This window comes from Erpetoichthys calabaricus, chromosome 9 (assembly GCF_900747795.2).
Source record: "Erpetoichthys calabaricus chromosome 9, fErpCal1.3, whole genome shotgun sequence".
NCBI classification, from domain to species: Eukaryota; Metazoa; Chordata; class Cladistia; order Polypteriformes; family Polypteridae; genus Erpetoichthys; species Erpetoichthys calabaricus.
In genome coordinates this window covers 97,823,894-97,839,718 of record NC_041402.2, presented here as the reverse complement: position 1 = coordinate 97,839,718, position 15,825 = coordinate 97,823,894, and the positions used below count along the sequence as shown (strand labels likewise).

At 35.5% G+C, this 15,825-nt stretch overlaps 1 protein-coding gene across 1 annotated transcript in view; it reads left to right on the top strand.

The window, feature by feature from the left end:
- tnfrsf1a (tumor necrosis factor receptor superfamily, member 1a) overlaps positions 1-15,825 on the top strand; it is a 34,828-nt gene that overhangs the window by 14,795 nt on the left and 4,208 nt on the right. The window contains exons 2-5 of the mRNA XM_051932218.1: positions 9,400-9,559; positions 9,765-9,893; positions 10,858-11,007; positions 11,522-11,606. Coding sequence (XP_051788178.1) covers positions 9,400-9,559; positions 9,765-9,893; positions 10,858-11,007; positions 11,522-11,606 — 524 coding nt within the window. The remainder of the gene's footprint in view (positions 1-9,399; positions 9,560-9,764; positions 9,894-10,857; positions 11,008-11,521; positions 11,607-15,825) is intronic.

The following is a 15,825-nucleotide window of genomic DNA, read 5'->3' as shown; positions in this document are numbered from 1 at the left end:
ACTTGTAGCATGGCATGAGTTTTTTAAACAGCAGCTCTGGTAAGCAAGAAAGGAACTTTGTATTTCTGGCTAAACAAGTTTGCTCATCTAATGAAACTGCATGTTCATATTCAATGTGTATGTCTGCATTGTTTGTCATTATTTTGCAATGACAGAGTAAAGCCTAAGCAGACAGTATGTCCCCTTTGTCAAAAGAGGAAAATGATTTTTACATGTCTGAGCAGACAACACAGCCCAGTCCTACAAGAACCAACACTCCTTGCTAGTTTTATCTTTAAAAGGTTTAAGGCAGCTAGCTGTCTTACCATTTTTCTTTATCCCCAAATAGCTTAGCAGGAACAGTAATTCAGTGTTTATGATTTTTCAGTTCTTAGTAAAAGAGTAATGCCAAGATGGACTTCCACTTGACATTTTCTTTTACCAATTGGAAACATATCCCAATAGGTATTAAATGAAAAAGCTCTGTCTCATTACCCAATTTACTTGTGGTGTCTGTCATTATCCAGCTGCCTTAAACTGTTATTGTACAGGTGCTGCACTTAAGATCATCATAAGCTTTGACGTTTTTGTTATTGATAGTGTTGAGTGTTGCTCTTGTTTTTATTTATTTTTTCAAATGATGCAAGTTTTGTTAGAAATTTGACGCATCAGGTACTGTCAGAAATGTGCAAAAAAGTGAGTAAAAAGCAACTGCATTATTATAAAATGTAAGTTGATGTATTTTATATTGTCACTGTTTCTTATTTGGCTTAATAATTACTTACCAGATATTTGACATGAACGTGCTAATGTGTTGGAGCAAACATATGGCAGCACATTCCATAACATTAAGCTGGTATAGCAGGGTTACTATACAGTACTTTATCTAGACTTAACGTACTGTGTCAATTCCCTTTGCCTTGTTTAAGTTTCTACTCTCCTACTGCAGCATTTAGATTTGTCAATTATAGAAGTTCTAAATGGAAGTGAAAAGTACTGCTAAATTAGTTCCTTTTAAGTCACGTAAAGTATTGCCTTAAAGTTTGGTAGCATGTGTGGCAGAAATTAAATTCCATGTTCTGTTTAAAAGGATGTGCAATAAGCTTTTTATTGATATCTTAAGAAGAGAATAGTTCATCACAAAGCATTGATCAAAAGCTATTTCAAAAAAGCAGGTTACGCAGAGCTGTATTATCAGTAATAAACAATTTTCTTTACAGAAGTGTTCATCTTATCTTATTCTAGTTGAAACAGTTCTCTCAGTTCTTTAAAACTGATTCTATGTCAACAGCCTTGGGAGTTAACACAGTAAAAAATTTTTTTAAAGCAGACAGATAAGTGTAACATTTTCACCATAGCAATAATGATCCTATAAACCAATGAAACTATAATCGGGGAAGGATTTAAGTAATGTTTTCATTATAGTTCTACAAGTAATAAATATAAATAAAATAATTTCAACATTAGGAAGTATCAACATAAGAAGTAAGTCTCTTACTTCATAACCTTGACTTTCATTCTTGATTTCCGGATTTATAGAATGTCTGTGTGAGGTATGCTTAAATTATGAAAATGCACCACAAGGAAATATCCTGTCTCCATTTCTCTTCTCTCTGTACACCTCCGACTATAAATATAACACCAAGTCATGTCACTTGCAGAAATTCTCAGTTGCTTCTGCACTTATGGGGTTTATCGATAGGGGGGAGATGAGACAGGGTATAGCAGTGAGGTGGGGAACTTGGTTTCATGGTGTAAAGAGCATTGTCTGCACTTAACATTGGAAAAACCAAGTAACTGGATATTGACTTTCAACATACCAAAGAGACTTTATGTCTGGTCACTGTTCAGAGAATGGATGTAGAGATTGTGCACTCCTACAAGTATTTGGTGGTCAACATCAATGACAGGATGGACTGGTCTCGGAACACAAATGTAGTATATAAGAACAGACAGAGCAGGCTCTTCATCTTTAGCAAACTGTGTTTCTTTCATTTGGACATCTTTCACATCTTTAGCAACTCTGTGATGGCCAGTGCAATTTAATACACTATGGTGTGCTGGACTGGTAACATCAAGAAAGGCCTACCAAATTAACAAGCTAATTAATTCTGGACCCCCTGGAGGTCGTACCAATGGAGAGAATTTATAAAAAATAATAACTAAATGCCATTATGAACAACACAACACATCCCCTCTCTGACACACTGAGGACTTTCATCCAACAAATTATTCTGGAGAAGTTTGTTGAGAAACACTCCTTTACAGTATACCAACTAGTAATACATCTGCATAATGCGTCCCTGTGACTGTGACTTCCAAGATAAGTCAGAAGTTTTCTTTCTTTATAATTTTTTTCCTTCCGGTGTGTATTTAAACCATAGTATGAGTGTATATATTTATCTATGTATCTATTGTGACGGATGGCCAGGGCCCATGCCTGGTCGGGACGCCCTTGCAGCATATGTACCAGGGGAACAAGCATGGGAAACACAACATCTCTCCCTGGACGCTAGATGGCAGCCTCCCCTCCCTGGGTTGCAGCGGTGCCTCGGACTCCCCCAGGGCTTCATGGGCGTTGGAGTTTTGTGCAGCCCTGTTGGATTCCGCAGGCGCCGCCAGGGGGTGCTGCAGCAGGAGCTTCTGGACCCTTCTGGGCACTAGTTTCACCACACCCGGAAGTGCAGCCGGATGTCTGCAATCAAGCACCTGGAGCACTTCCAGGTGCCCAATAAAAGGGGCCAGCACCCAGCACTCGGGGGCCAGAGTCGGGAGGAGGAGGAGTGGTGGTGGAAGAGAGAGAGGAGTGTGCTATACCGTGTGTGTTTTCAGTTGGTGCTTTGGGACTGTGTTGTGGCTGGGGGGTCACGGTGAAGACATGTCCTCCAGCTGAAGAAAATGAAAGTTTATTTATTTTTATATGTGCCTCCTGTGTCCAATCTGTGCTGTGCGCTTATATAGTGCCTTGTTACACTATCTATCTATCTTTCTGTCTGTTTTTTGGTTTTTTTTTTTTAATAAAGAACTTCTATAAAAAGCCATATTTCCTCCTTGGGACAAATACAGTAGATAGATCTATCTATCTAGAAAGAGGACTTAGTCTGACTTTTATATTTAAATTCATGATAATGTGTATATACATGTTTTGGTTCCTGAATTTATTTTCATTGTTAGCATCGGCTTTTGGCTCGCATTACATGGCAGGTGGATTATTAATAGTATATAGACTTTATACTAAAATATTGTTCCTTAGAAACTGTAACAAGGTAAGGACATGACACATTAAAAATATAATTTTCTAATTTAAAATTTCCACGTGGCAAATATGAAAACGCTGTTTTGTGAAACATTCCTGCCAGTCAACTAGAAAAAAGAAACAAAGTGATTTTCTCAGTTAGCAGGTTTTGTTATTACTCATTTCACACAAAACAAAACACAAATAGCAAAAATAGGAGTATCATTTGAGTGACTGTCACATTACTCGTCCTGAATTCCATCAATGCCTTGACTATAGGTTTCAGTTCAATTTTATTTTATTCTGTTTCACTTCCCATTTACTAGCTGAGCTGCTTGTATCTATTGCCTTTGTTTGGTTCACTCTGATGTTTCACTCTTTTCCTGTTCAAATCATATGCTATGGAAGGGCATTTTGGGCTGAAATGAGAGGGAAAAACTAAAATAAATGTTAGAATGTCAATAATATTAATTTTTCTTATACAGTATAATTTTTCAGTAGGCTGTCCCATTGCTTGTTAGTACTTCTCACTATATTGTTTTTCAGATACTTTAATATAAAGCATTGTGTTGGTTGTTGTCATGCTTATGCTTTGTTGTGAAAGACCATAGCACACAATGTTACATGAGAGCACAGGAGATTGCTTCTGTACATGCACACAATTAGTTATTCAGTCACTGTATAGTACATGAGTCACCTAAACCTGAGCCTGCTCTCCTCTTCTGCCATGCCTCATTCCTCATTGCTTATTCTCTTATTTCTTTGGGTGAAAATAATCTTTTTTTTAGATTCCACTTTGATAATAAGCAATGTGAACCAATTTGTCCTTTCACTCACCATAGATCTGCCATTGTGGTTAAATGCATTATTTGTTAATAATAAATCTCTCAAAAAACCTTCTTTAAACATGAAAAAACAAAAAACAAAAAAACTCTACGCAAAAAAAAAACACACTTTTTCACATGCATTACCATCATTCATTTTATGTATCTTGATTTTTTATGCAAATTGTGCATTAGATAAACCAGAATGAATGTACCGTATTTGTTCTCTCTCTGTTCTCTTGTAAGCTTTGCTGATTGAGCCAGAGAACATAAAAGCTACATAAAGATTTTTTTGGAATTATGCAATGAAGTGTAAAGTAAGTCATAGTAAAATATATACGGTATATGTAGATTGTGGGATGACATCTAGCTAAAACCAAGTTTTATCTTACAGTCTGGTATTTTTGTTGTAGATCTGCACATATCAAAAATAAGTAAATTGTGCCATTTTTTGCAGAGGATATTCCAACATGGTTGGCACACATCAAGGTAATTAGCTGAGAGTGTATCTGCATTAGGCAGATGGTTTTAGAGCCTGTTACAGCTAAATGTCTAGTATAAATTTGCATCATCGTCATTTTATGGTGATTTATCATGTCATAATAAGATTTTATGATAGACTATTTTTACTTTTACATTCTCAGTCCAAGCTGTAGTGTATTTTTATGTCCCAGTCTCTTTCTTCTTCAGTCAGGAACAATTTTCTTGCATCTGCAACTCTATCAAATCATAAATTTCCCTTTTCACAGCTTTACCTTTCTTCACTTCTATGTCATGCACTGGCAAAACCTCCTTACTACAAACAATTACTACTACTATTCAGTTTCTGGACTAGAAATCTAAGGAACCTGTTTTCATCAAGACTAGGTCAATAGATTATTCGATTTGGCTAGCTATCAAGTGAAGAGTTTGTGACTTTGCAATACATTTTCTAATTCTTTGGCTGTTTCACGATGGTATAAAATTTTGGAACAAAAATTTCAATTTCAATTCTTAATTGTCATGTGTACAAGTACAAGAACCATGTACAATGAAATGCTTGCTTGCATGTACCCCTGCAGACAGTGAACATAGACAAAAAAAAAACACACACAATAAATAAATAAATATAAATAAGTAATCTGCCCTGATGTTGTAGACTCTGGACAAAAGTTATAAATTACTCAGACCAGAATATATCTACACTCTTCTGGAAGTTCCTATGAAAAGCTTTAATTTCCAGCAGAATTTTCAAGTGTTATTGTAAGCGATCTGAGCCAAATTACGAGAATATTCAATTAACACATTTATTAAAAACTGTTCGCTTTGCATTTACATGTCTTTGTACTTGTACAATGTACATTGTAATTTTTTATTATAAATAAATCACCCATTGTAAGTAGGAATCTGCATTGATGATTAAAACTTATAACACATCCATAATAGCAGTAGTAAAAGTGATCAAAACAGTGATTTTCTTTATTCATTGGTTGGTAATAGTTTCTTTAAAATGCAGGGTCTACAGTATATACCTCACAGGACAGTTTGTAAATGAATTACTAAAATTGCTGTTTTCAGAATTACAATTTTTAAAAAAGGCATTTAAAAAATTAAAAACAATATTCCACTTTCTTTGAAATATGCAATGGTGTATGACATGAGGCTTCCAGTTTTTCAGGTTTATTGTGTTGATGATTAATAGTTTAATCTTGGATCACTGTCCTCTGTGTGTGTTTATTTTTTTAATACTGAACATGCAATTTGATAATAGAATATTACCACTTCCATTTGTCATTGTTTCCTAGTTCATTGTTACCTTACAGCATTTTGGCTCCACTTTACATTCAGGGCTGGATTGTCTTTTGTGTGAAGTTTACATATCATTATGTTTGTAAGAGTTTCCTTAAGGGGCTTCAGTTGGAATCTATAATGAAAATATATGCTTATAGATGTCGATGAAGTAGTTTTGCAATAGGAGGAAACTGCATATACTGAATCTCACTAGAAAAAGGGAAACTGCCCTTAAAACCCATCTTGCCTCAGAGATGCAATCATGTAAGCACATCCTTAACTCTCATGGTTAAAACTGCTGATTCAAACAAGTACCGAAGAATTAAATGGCAATGCAGCAGTAATATATTGTGTGTGGAGGAGCTATGGATTGGGTGGGGATGAGCTGCAGTGAGGAGTGACCACATAAATGAGCGTGACACTGCATATTTCCCATTTCTGCACATAATCGGGTCCCATTTGATTTTATGGAAAAAACGTTTCCTCTACAAACTTTAGTCAAAATAACAGGCTTTTACATGCTAAACACAAATTATATATTTGTAATTTCTGTATGACGTAGGGTTTTGAAGAAAACTGCAATTACACAATTAACATTGTAATGTCTCCAGCAACATGGGCCTACGCTAAGATATTGCAATCTAAGCAAAACAAGAGAAAACTAGAAATGTTTTGCAGCAGATTTTCATTTGTAGTCACTGTCTAATACTTCGCATATCAGTGTCCAACAATAGTCTCCCAGCATAGACGGACTCCACTTTCCCTGGTAGAGTTTCTCCATGTTGGCAATATCTTGGTGAATTCCAAGTGGGAATGAGGCAGTCAATGCGTCACGTTTGGCATCCTGCAGAAGGCCATCAAAGTGACTATCCTTCATCAGATCTTGGATCTGTGGACCAGTGTAAACACCTTCTTTTCTCTTGGCATCGCTGATATATGGAAATATCTGTCACATGTATGCTAAGGCTTCACTTAGCTTGTTCATGGCCTTAAAAAAGCTTTTTTAATTAGCCCATGTTTGATGTGCAAAGGTGGAAGAAATATGTTCTTCAGATCAACCAGTGGGTCATATGAAACAATTCTTCTGCCCTTGAACCAATTTCCTGGGACATGGCCAGTCCTTCATCATGTAATGTAAATCTCTTGCTCAGCTGTCCCACTCACTATTAAAACAATTGTACTTGGTGTATCCAAGCTACAGACTGAGTAATATTGCAACCACCTTCAGATTGCTGCATATATTCCAGTTGTACCTCGAGTACTGAACGTGTTTCAGCAGCAGCTGCATGTTTTCATACATTTCCTTCATATGAATGGCATGTCCGACAGATATGGAAGGATATTGCCATTGTGCAGAAAAACAGCCTTCAAACTTAACAATAATACGTCAATAAACAGTCGCCATTCTGTTGCCTCATGATCACAACCGAGAGCAGAAAACAAAACATCAGTGTCACTGCAAAATGTCAGACTGTCAACTTGTCCAAAGATTTTTGTTAAAAAACATGTAAGAAAAAACATCATCGGAGGTTAAAGGGAGAATTGAGAGCAAAAAAGGTGAAGACCCATCACAGTAGTCTCATGCAGGAAGAGCCAGCCAGATAGTGAAAAAAGACAGCACGATCTTGAGCCTCACAAAGTAGTGCTTGAGTGTTGGTTCACCCCACTGAATAACTGTGTGGAGTGGGTGTGATCATGGTGGGGTCCTCCCCAGGGATCCGCGGTATGACTGTGGATGTGTGAAGGATGATGGGAGCAGGACTGACCTCAGACAGTCTGGCTGGAGCTGTGTGGGCAGCTAAGATGGAGGTCAGGTGATGAAGTTCGTAGTTGTTAATGTTTTCCACAGCTAAGCAAGCAAGGTGTGAGCCGGGCAAACGAAGATGGAGTTATGCTGGACTCGTCTGACTGTCCAGTAAGGATCAGATGACTGTGCGTTTTTATCCTCTGCTTTTAATGGATTTACTTATTACAACTTTTTAATCTCCACTAGCATCTACATTTTATCAGATTATTTATTGTGGATTACGCACTGCACTATTGGCACTGTTTGTTTTGGACTTGGTTTATAATAAAAGCACTTTTGCACTTTTTCACCATCTCCTTGCCTTATTTGAGTGTCTTCATCTGCCGGCTCATCTGGTCATGACTATTGATGGTGTAGGGTTCAAGAGGCTCCCAGAATGGAATTGGGAGCTGGAGCTGACCTGTACCGTCACAAGTAACATTAGGTCAGGTGGCGCCAAATACCTACATAGACTGTTCAGTAAGGGTCAAGAATATTGTAGGACTGACCCATAATAGAGACGGGGATGATGGTAAAATTAGAGGCCATTCTGACTAATGCAGTCTTATCCTGTCCATGATGGGTTCTAGTCATCAGACATCAGACTATGTAACACTTTGTCCCAGACGCCCTTCTTGATCCAAGCCAATTATAATTGACAGGCTGGTATTAATATAGCATTTCTTTATGTTATTTTTTTTGTCTTGTGCATGTAGTCTTAAATCTTATGTAATAGTATTCCCATTTTTGTTTTCACTGTTTTGCATTATGTTTTTAGAACAGGTAAATTTCCCTTTGTAGATTAATAAAGATCTAGCTACCTATTTCTTTGTGCATCTACCCTTAATACATGCCAACATTCTTATCTGTACAACATAACAAGTTAATGTGAAGCTTGTCACACATCCTACTTCTCCTTCCCTTAGACAAAGATAGTTTGAAAATGAATGTAATTGTGACTGAATAATTTTATCTCAAGGCTCATTACGTGACCCCCTTGTATAAGGCTAATTTAGAGTCCTTGATAACATAACCTGCCTATCCTTGCAATGTCAACAGAAATCAGTGTTTTTAAGGCATAAATTGATGTAGACAAAGGTGTATTTTCACACTCAGTTCAGACAGTGAGTAGAGTAATAAATCAAATTCAGGCCCCTAGATTTATGAGGCAGCAGCACCAAACCATTAGTAATGTCCAATATAAAAGAGGCTTATCAGGAAAAATTTAAAGAATTTCAAAGTATATAACATCTTTTTAAATGTGAAACTAGAAAGTTTCAAAATTTAATGCTGCACTGCCTTATGCTAATATTCCTATACATATTTTTTATGAACCTGCCTTATTTCTTTACAGTGTCAGAGACTGTCCCTGTAACAATGTAGGAATGAGCCATTAAAAGAACAACAGTCCATTCCTACATTCTTTCATACTTAGTAAAATATAACTTGATTTTTAATGGTATAAGCTTTGGTGAAGATTGGTTTTTAATGTTTGATCCCGTCTATGTAAATCTTTGAGGAGAAAATGTGTTGCTTTATTCCAGTTCAGATAACTTGTGTTTGGATTGAGACCTTCTGCCAAACTATATTTTAATAAATTGCATACCAGGACGTCAAATTAGATGACCTTGACTAGGTTTTGATTAGGCTATGTAAATCTCTCTTTTTTTGATTGTCAGTTATTTGGATATCATGCAAACAGTAAATCTCCAAGGTTGTGGCACAGTAATAATTTATCCAACCACCATTAATTATCCTTTATTTAAACCTTTGTCTACCTGCATTTCTTTCTCTGTTTTTTTTAGATTTTTGGGTTTTCCAGTTCTATCCCAAGATCAAACCTAAATGCTGAGGAACTGACTGGTGAAAGAAATGAGGCTGTTCCTATCCCACCTAACCAGATAAATGACTGCAAATCTGATGAATTTAGAAGTGGTGAATACTGCTGTAACAAATGTTCTCAAGGTAAGTTACAAATTCCTTCTCTTATTCACCGAATTATTCGCTTACTGGTTCATTATTCTTCTCAGTTTCTATTATTCACGCTCCATGAAAACCTTCACGGAAAAAATAACAGTCTTCATCATGTATGGGTAGTAGTTATATCTGAAGTTTAATGGTTAAATTTTTTTACACCAGTTTATTCAAGCTTACTTTTTTGTGTGTGTAGGATACAAGCTTATCCGTGCTTGTAAGAATCACAATGAACGGTCGGAATGTGAGATGTGTGAAAATGGAACCTTCCTCTCCTTAATCAACTTTAACAAGAATTGTTTTCGGTGCAAGGAATGCAACTCTGGTAAGCTTTTGGCATAGTCGTCATGTGTTGTCTGCTAAGCATCATTCTAACTGCACTTTGGAAGAAATATCAGAATAATTTCCCTGCCAACAATTCAAGATATCCACTTACAATTAATTCCTATACTTTTCCATGCTTTGCCATTCTATAGTTTAATGCATGTTAATGCAAGAGCTTGCTTATTTGAAAAATGTATTAATCTAAGTTACCGTGGTTCTTTTTGACTTTTGTGTTATTCTAACTAACTGTTCTTTAAAGTTTCATTGGACACAGCATGTTGGCACACTCTGTTGATTTACTATAAATTTAATTGAGCCCTGTTTTATAAAGTATATAATTTCTTTTCAGAAACTAGATGCCATCACTTTTAAATGTACACTTTTAAATAAATCAGATCATTGTCAAGGCCCAGTTACTTGTGTCAAAAAAGACTTCTTGCAAGTGTGTCTGTTTCCCATCATAAATGATGACTTTGGTTAGATCAATTTAAACTAACTTTGACTTGCCATGAAACATTTCATTCTATAGACTTCATTATCTTCTGCTTTCAGGACTGACATTTGTACTATTAATGACCTGAATAATGATCCCTGAGCCCTTGTGTAGTTTTTAGGATTCTTGTAAAACAAGAAGGAATCTGTACTCTGAAGCTTAAGTGAAAACAAAACAGCAAAAAGATCAGTTGTTGGCCAGACAGCTAGTGAAAGTTATCCACTTTACATTCTTTTCCTGTTTAAATGTAATGAAAAGATATTCACCCCAATATATTACTAAATAAGATGCAAAAGTCAATCTACTCTAAAGGCACTTTTCTTCTGGTCCATCCTTACACTTAAAATTTTATTAACACCAGAGATCAAATGCAGTTCACATTTTCCCTCATTTTTCTGCTTTCAGCAATTCTGTTTTATTCATCACTATTGTATGTATCTTACTGATAACCCTTGTCTTTTTTTCCTGTAAGGTCTGGGACAGATAGAAATCTCCAAATGTCAATATAACCAGGACAGGGTGTGTGGCTGTCCGCAGGGATATTTTAAACGTCCACTAGCAGACACCTTCAAATGTCAAGCCTGCTCTCATTGCGGAAAGAACAGCTATGCTGTCAAACCATGTAAATATGCATTTTACCATTTACATAGTTAGCAAAGTTTCCATTATCATACCAGTTCAGTTCAGTTTATTGTCAATATACTTTACAGTTCAATTAAAATTATTTGTTTCTAATTTCACTGGTGCAGTAAAATCCAAAATCGTGACACAAGAGTTCAATTTACGATGATAATAGCAGTGGCAATAAGTATTCTTAAATATGGAAAAAAAAAAATCAATGTATATAAATATCAGATCTACAAGATGTGCCAGAAAGAATAATGGAACTGAGCTGCAGAATGGTTGGTAACATTGACTCGATAGTGCAAACTGATTTATAGTTTAGGTAATAACATATTGAAAGTCATGACTGCATGCCTTTTGGATGACTGTTAGGAGTTTAATGGTTCAGATATAAAAAAAGAAAATGTGTGTTTCATTCAGGTTTTAGCTGTAAAAAGTGACAGGATAAATATAAAAATATCAAATTGCATTGTTTGTGCATTTGTTCATTCTGTTTATCTGTTTTCTTCTAGGTTTTGACAACAATGACACAGTCTGTAAATGTCTAAACAATTACTTCAAAGGTGAAAATGATGAGAACTGCAAGCCTTGCTCAGAGTAAGGAGTTTTTCACTGCTATTGTTCTTTTTCTTTAGCTGTAACATTAATTAATGTTTCGTTGCATTATGCTCAGTCATTGCTAACAACAATATAAAAAGTCATTATTTCAGTGTCTTGCTGAATATTTATCAAAATCTGTTTTTACTTTGTTTCATATAATTTTAATACTGGAAATTTTAAAAGTGGTAAAAATGATGTCTCAATTAGAATACATAATACGAAAACCTTTCAGATTGACACTCTTCCCAAGCAGGGTTAGAGCTGCAGTGATTGTTGTTGAATATGTGCTAATATTCCTTTGTCTGAAGGTAAATTCATATTAAATCAATATTAATATTAAGCCATGCTACTCACAAAGTAACACCTCTAAAGTACTCCCATTGACACATACAGAAAAAAATTTACCACAAAATATAAATCTAGCTACTTTATGCCCCTACATGTACATGATGTTTACATTGTGATGTAAATTGTTTTTGACAAAGCATAGCCAAATTTCACTTTAAAAAGGATAGGACACTTTGAAATGCTATACATAGTTTTATTATTTTTGTTTTTAAAGAAAGAAAAACGCATAAATGCACTGTTCTCTGAAATTATCTGAGATTTATGTTTTGCACCATACTCTGTTTAAATTGCTTTATTAGACATTTGTATCTTATTTACTGTATATCTATGTCTTTGTAAAGAAGGGATGGAGTGCATATTGTAAAATATTGTTACTGATGTGATAAGAAGCAGGGTTTGTTTTACATCAGATGAGAAGATGTGGATGGTACTGACCATTAAGATGATTAGTTAAAGTATTCCATCTGCACAAAGCCATTGGACCTTAAAATACACATAAAAAATGGTGTGGAATGGTTTGTACAGTACTTCCATATAAATACAGTAATAAAGTACATTAACATATATTTTTTATTATGTACCCAAATAAATGTAGATTAAAATGAACAATAAACTGAACCAAGTGAACAACTTCTGCAATATTTAAATTGAAACTGAACACGTTGGGTCAAATGAAGTAAACAAGCTGCACAGATAGATTGGTAAAGGGGTGGCTTAATGCCTCTGTCCACGTCGACCTTTACAGATTTAGGTGTGTATGTTTATGTGTGTTCATTTCTTTCTCTTCATCATCCATCATGTGCTATGGTACGGCAAATCAGCTGTGAACGATGTTCACTTATAAATTTCTTGGAGTGTGTGTATGCATGTGCGCACAACTGAGTGTGCATACTTATATATTTAAATAAAATATACCTCAAAAACTACTCATGCAAAAATGTTGCAAACCAATGGGTCTAGTTCAATGACTAAATAGAGAAGACTACAAAAATTCTGGTTAAATTAAACAATTCCTACAGCAGTTATCATTGGACATACTGTAGGTCAAACCACTATTGAAGGATATTGATCCTATTGATAGGATGTTAAGTACTTTGAGTAGGTTAAAAAAGTGATATATAAATGTGATTAATTATAATTATGAGATAGTACTGGACCAAATTGTGCCAAAACAATAGGCCCAAAGCCTCTAATAAGACAAACACTGTGCAACTTGTTTGAAAAAGATCAATTTTTTTTTTTCTTTAAAGTTATTGCAGTACATAGGTTTCCACAGGCACACATAAAGACACCATGCTAAAATCAACCTTTATTTGTGTTTTAAACATCATAAAACTATAATCTGAACTTGATAAGGAATTTTTGACCCCATCTCCAAACTTCTACTTATATTTAAGAAAAACAGAATCCTTACACTCAATGCTGGGGTGCTTACTTACAATCAATGTTGTGTTACTCAAAAAAATTTTAAGGAGGCACTGGTAGTTTTTGTTTTTCATTTCTGCTTTTTCGGTATTTGTTTTAAGTTCATATGTAATTTTATTACCTACTAGGGGGTTCCCCCCTGCTCGCTTTGCTCGCCAACCCCCCCTTGCCTGCGCTACAAGCCAGCTACTTCATGTCTGTGCCGCTCGTGTTGTGAAGAGGGATGCTGGACGCACCCCAAGGAGACGCAGTCACTCCTCCGAAAGCCCCTTTTAAACGGTGATACAATGGGAAACAAATACAGTTCTTTTTTTAACCTCCACTTTGCTCGATCAGTTGCTGGTTTGCTGCAGCTGCAATGCCACATGATCTGCATCTTGCACAGGGCTTTGAACATTTAAAAGCCTGTACAGCAGCTGCCCTACTCTTTGTCTTTTATTTCCGGCCCTGGGTGTGGTTAAATCTTTTGGCATAAAGTCTCGTCTCGCAGGACGCAAGTTCTTGATATTTTTTAGTTTATAATTTAAAAAGGGAATAAAAATCTGAAAATTTAACATCATCACATTAAAGTTTGATAAATTCTGAAAAGAATGATACCAAACATATATATGTAGGTTTTAAAATAAGCCCGATTTAAAGTGTGACAAAAAAACGTGACATAAAATCATTGCACTTTTAGGCTTAGGGTTTTATATAGAGAGAGTAGATTTTAAATAAATTCATAATTTGTATAACCAGTACCAAATTCCTTCCTGCATTGCATTTTGGGTTGCTTCATCAGTTTGTATTTTTGACATTATTAGACATAACTTGTGCCACAAGTAATGTGATATTGAAGAAGTTGTTGCTGCAAGAAAACCCTCACCAGGTTCACACTATATCTTTTTGGAATAGACAACTCAATACAGGGTGCATATTGCTGGTTTTCAAAGAAAATGTTTTAAACCAGCCAACAGTTCTCTTACAGACTGACTATACCCTTTTACCAACTTGCAAGGCACTATTCAGTTTTCTGCTGGAAATAGCTTTTAATTTAATTTTATAATATTGTTATCAAGTTGCTTTTCCTTTCTATTGTCTCATCATAATGTAGACAGATACTATCATATGGTTAAGATCCTATTTTCTGCTGACAAATTTTAAATAGTTGTTCAGCATATTCGATAGTCTTGAGCCATTTATGGATACTGAGGTGCAGTATTTCTCTCTCAGACATTGAGTGCACAAGTATAAACAACGGAAATGGTGAAATTTTGGACCATTTAAAAATAGCAAATCCTTAATGCAATACTAAAATATTGTCTCTCAAAACAAACCTTTTTTTCCTCTTCACCCTATTAAGTCAAGAGTCATAATTTAGCTCAAACTGAAATGACATTTCCTGTTTGGATTTAAAGCCCAGCATTTTTAAAGTCAAAATGCTATTTCACAAAAAGACTTACAATATTTTCATCAAATAACCAAAGTTAGATGGCTTCTAATCTAGTAGAAACAGATACAAGTAGTTTAACCATTTGACATATTCCTAATAAATAATACACATCAGTAGAAAATGCCGAAAGTCATTAAAATAGGAAAGGCTTAGATGATTTATTATGTATTACCATGTGTCCATATAGTTTATTTTATGTTTGTGTCCTGCTCTCATGTTTCTTTTATCTCCTTTATATTCGCCACCTGATCCGTAGTCAATCTGCAGTTTTTGTGAAACAGGGGTTAATGCCCTCTTGACAATTTATCACACCTATAATAATGGCAAAAGAGCCACAGATATAAAACTGCGTTTATTAAAAGTAACAGGAAGAAGACAAATGTCAAAGAAGACAAACCCTGCTGCTTGGCAGTCTGTACAGGTCTTTCTACATTTGTACAGCAGTTACAGATTTCTTATGAGGTGGCTCCCTCACTTACATATCTTTTAAGTTCCCTTCTACATCTCTTTCTCTCTCCCTGTTTTCCTACTCACATGACCCTGGCCTTCAACTTAACCCTGGCTTTATATTCTGTGCTCATTAGCAGGCCTTTGTTGGCTGTAGCAACTCCAATCTAGAGCTCTCTCTAGAGGTCTTCATTTTCCTGGCACCTCTGAGCTGTTAGCCTTGAAGTGCTAAGTCTTCCAAGTTGCTCACCAGCTACAGAGTCCATAAGGGGAGCAGCAAAGATCTCCGACCCCCCCAAACCCCCACTACCTTGGGGCTTGTTGAGTGCCCTCTAGCAGAACTGAGGCTAAGTGAATGCTTATAGAATACCATCTGTGTACGAATTAAATAAATTATAATTTAAATGATCATATGAAAATGTATTGTGGCATGCTGTATGTAAATGAGTCATTAAATTGTGAGAAGTGTATAATTAAACAAAAGTCACTTCATTGTTATGAAATGCAAATTCTTATTTTATTTTGGTTTAATAATGTAATTATATCAATTTTTATTGAAGGCTT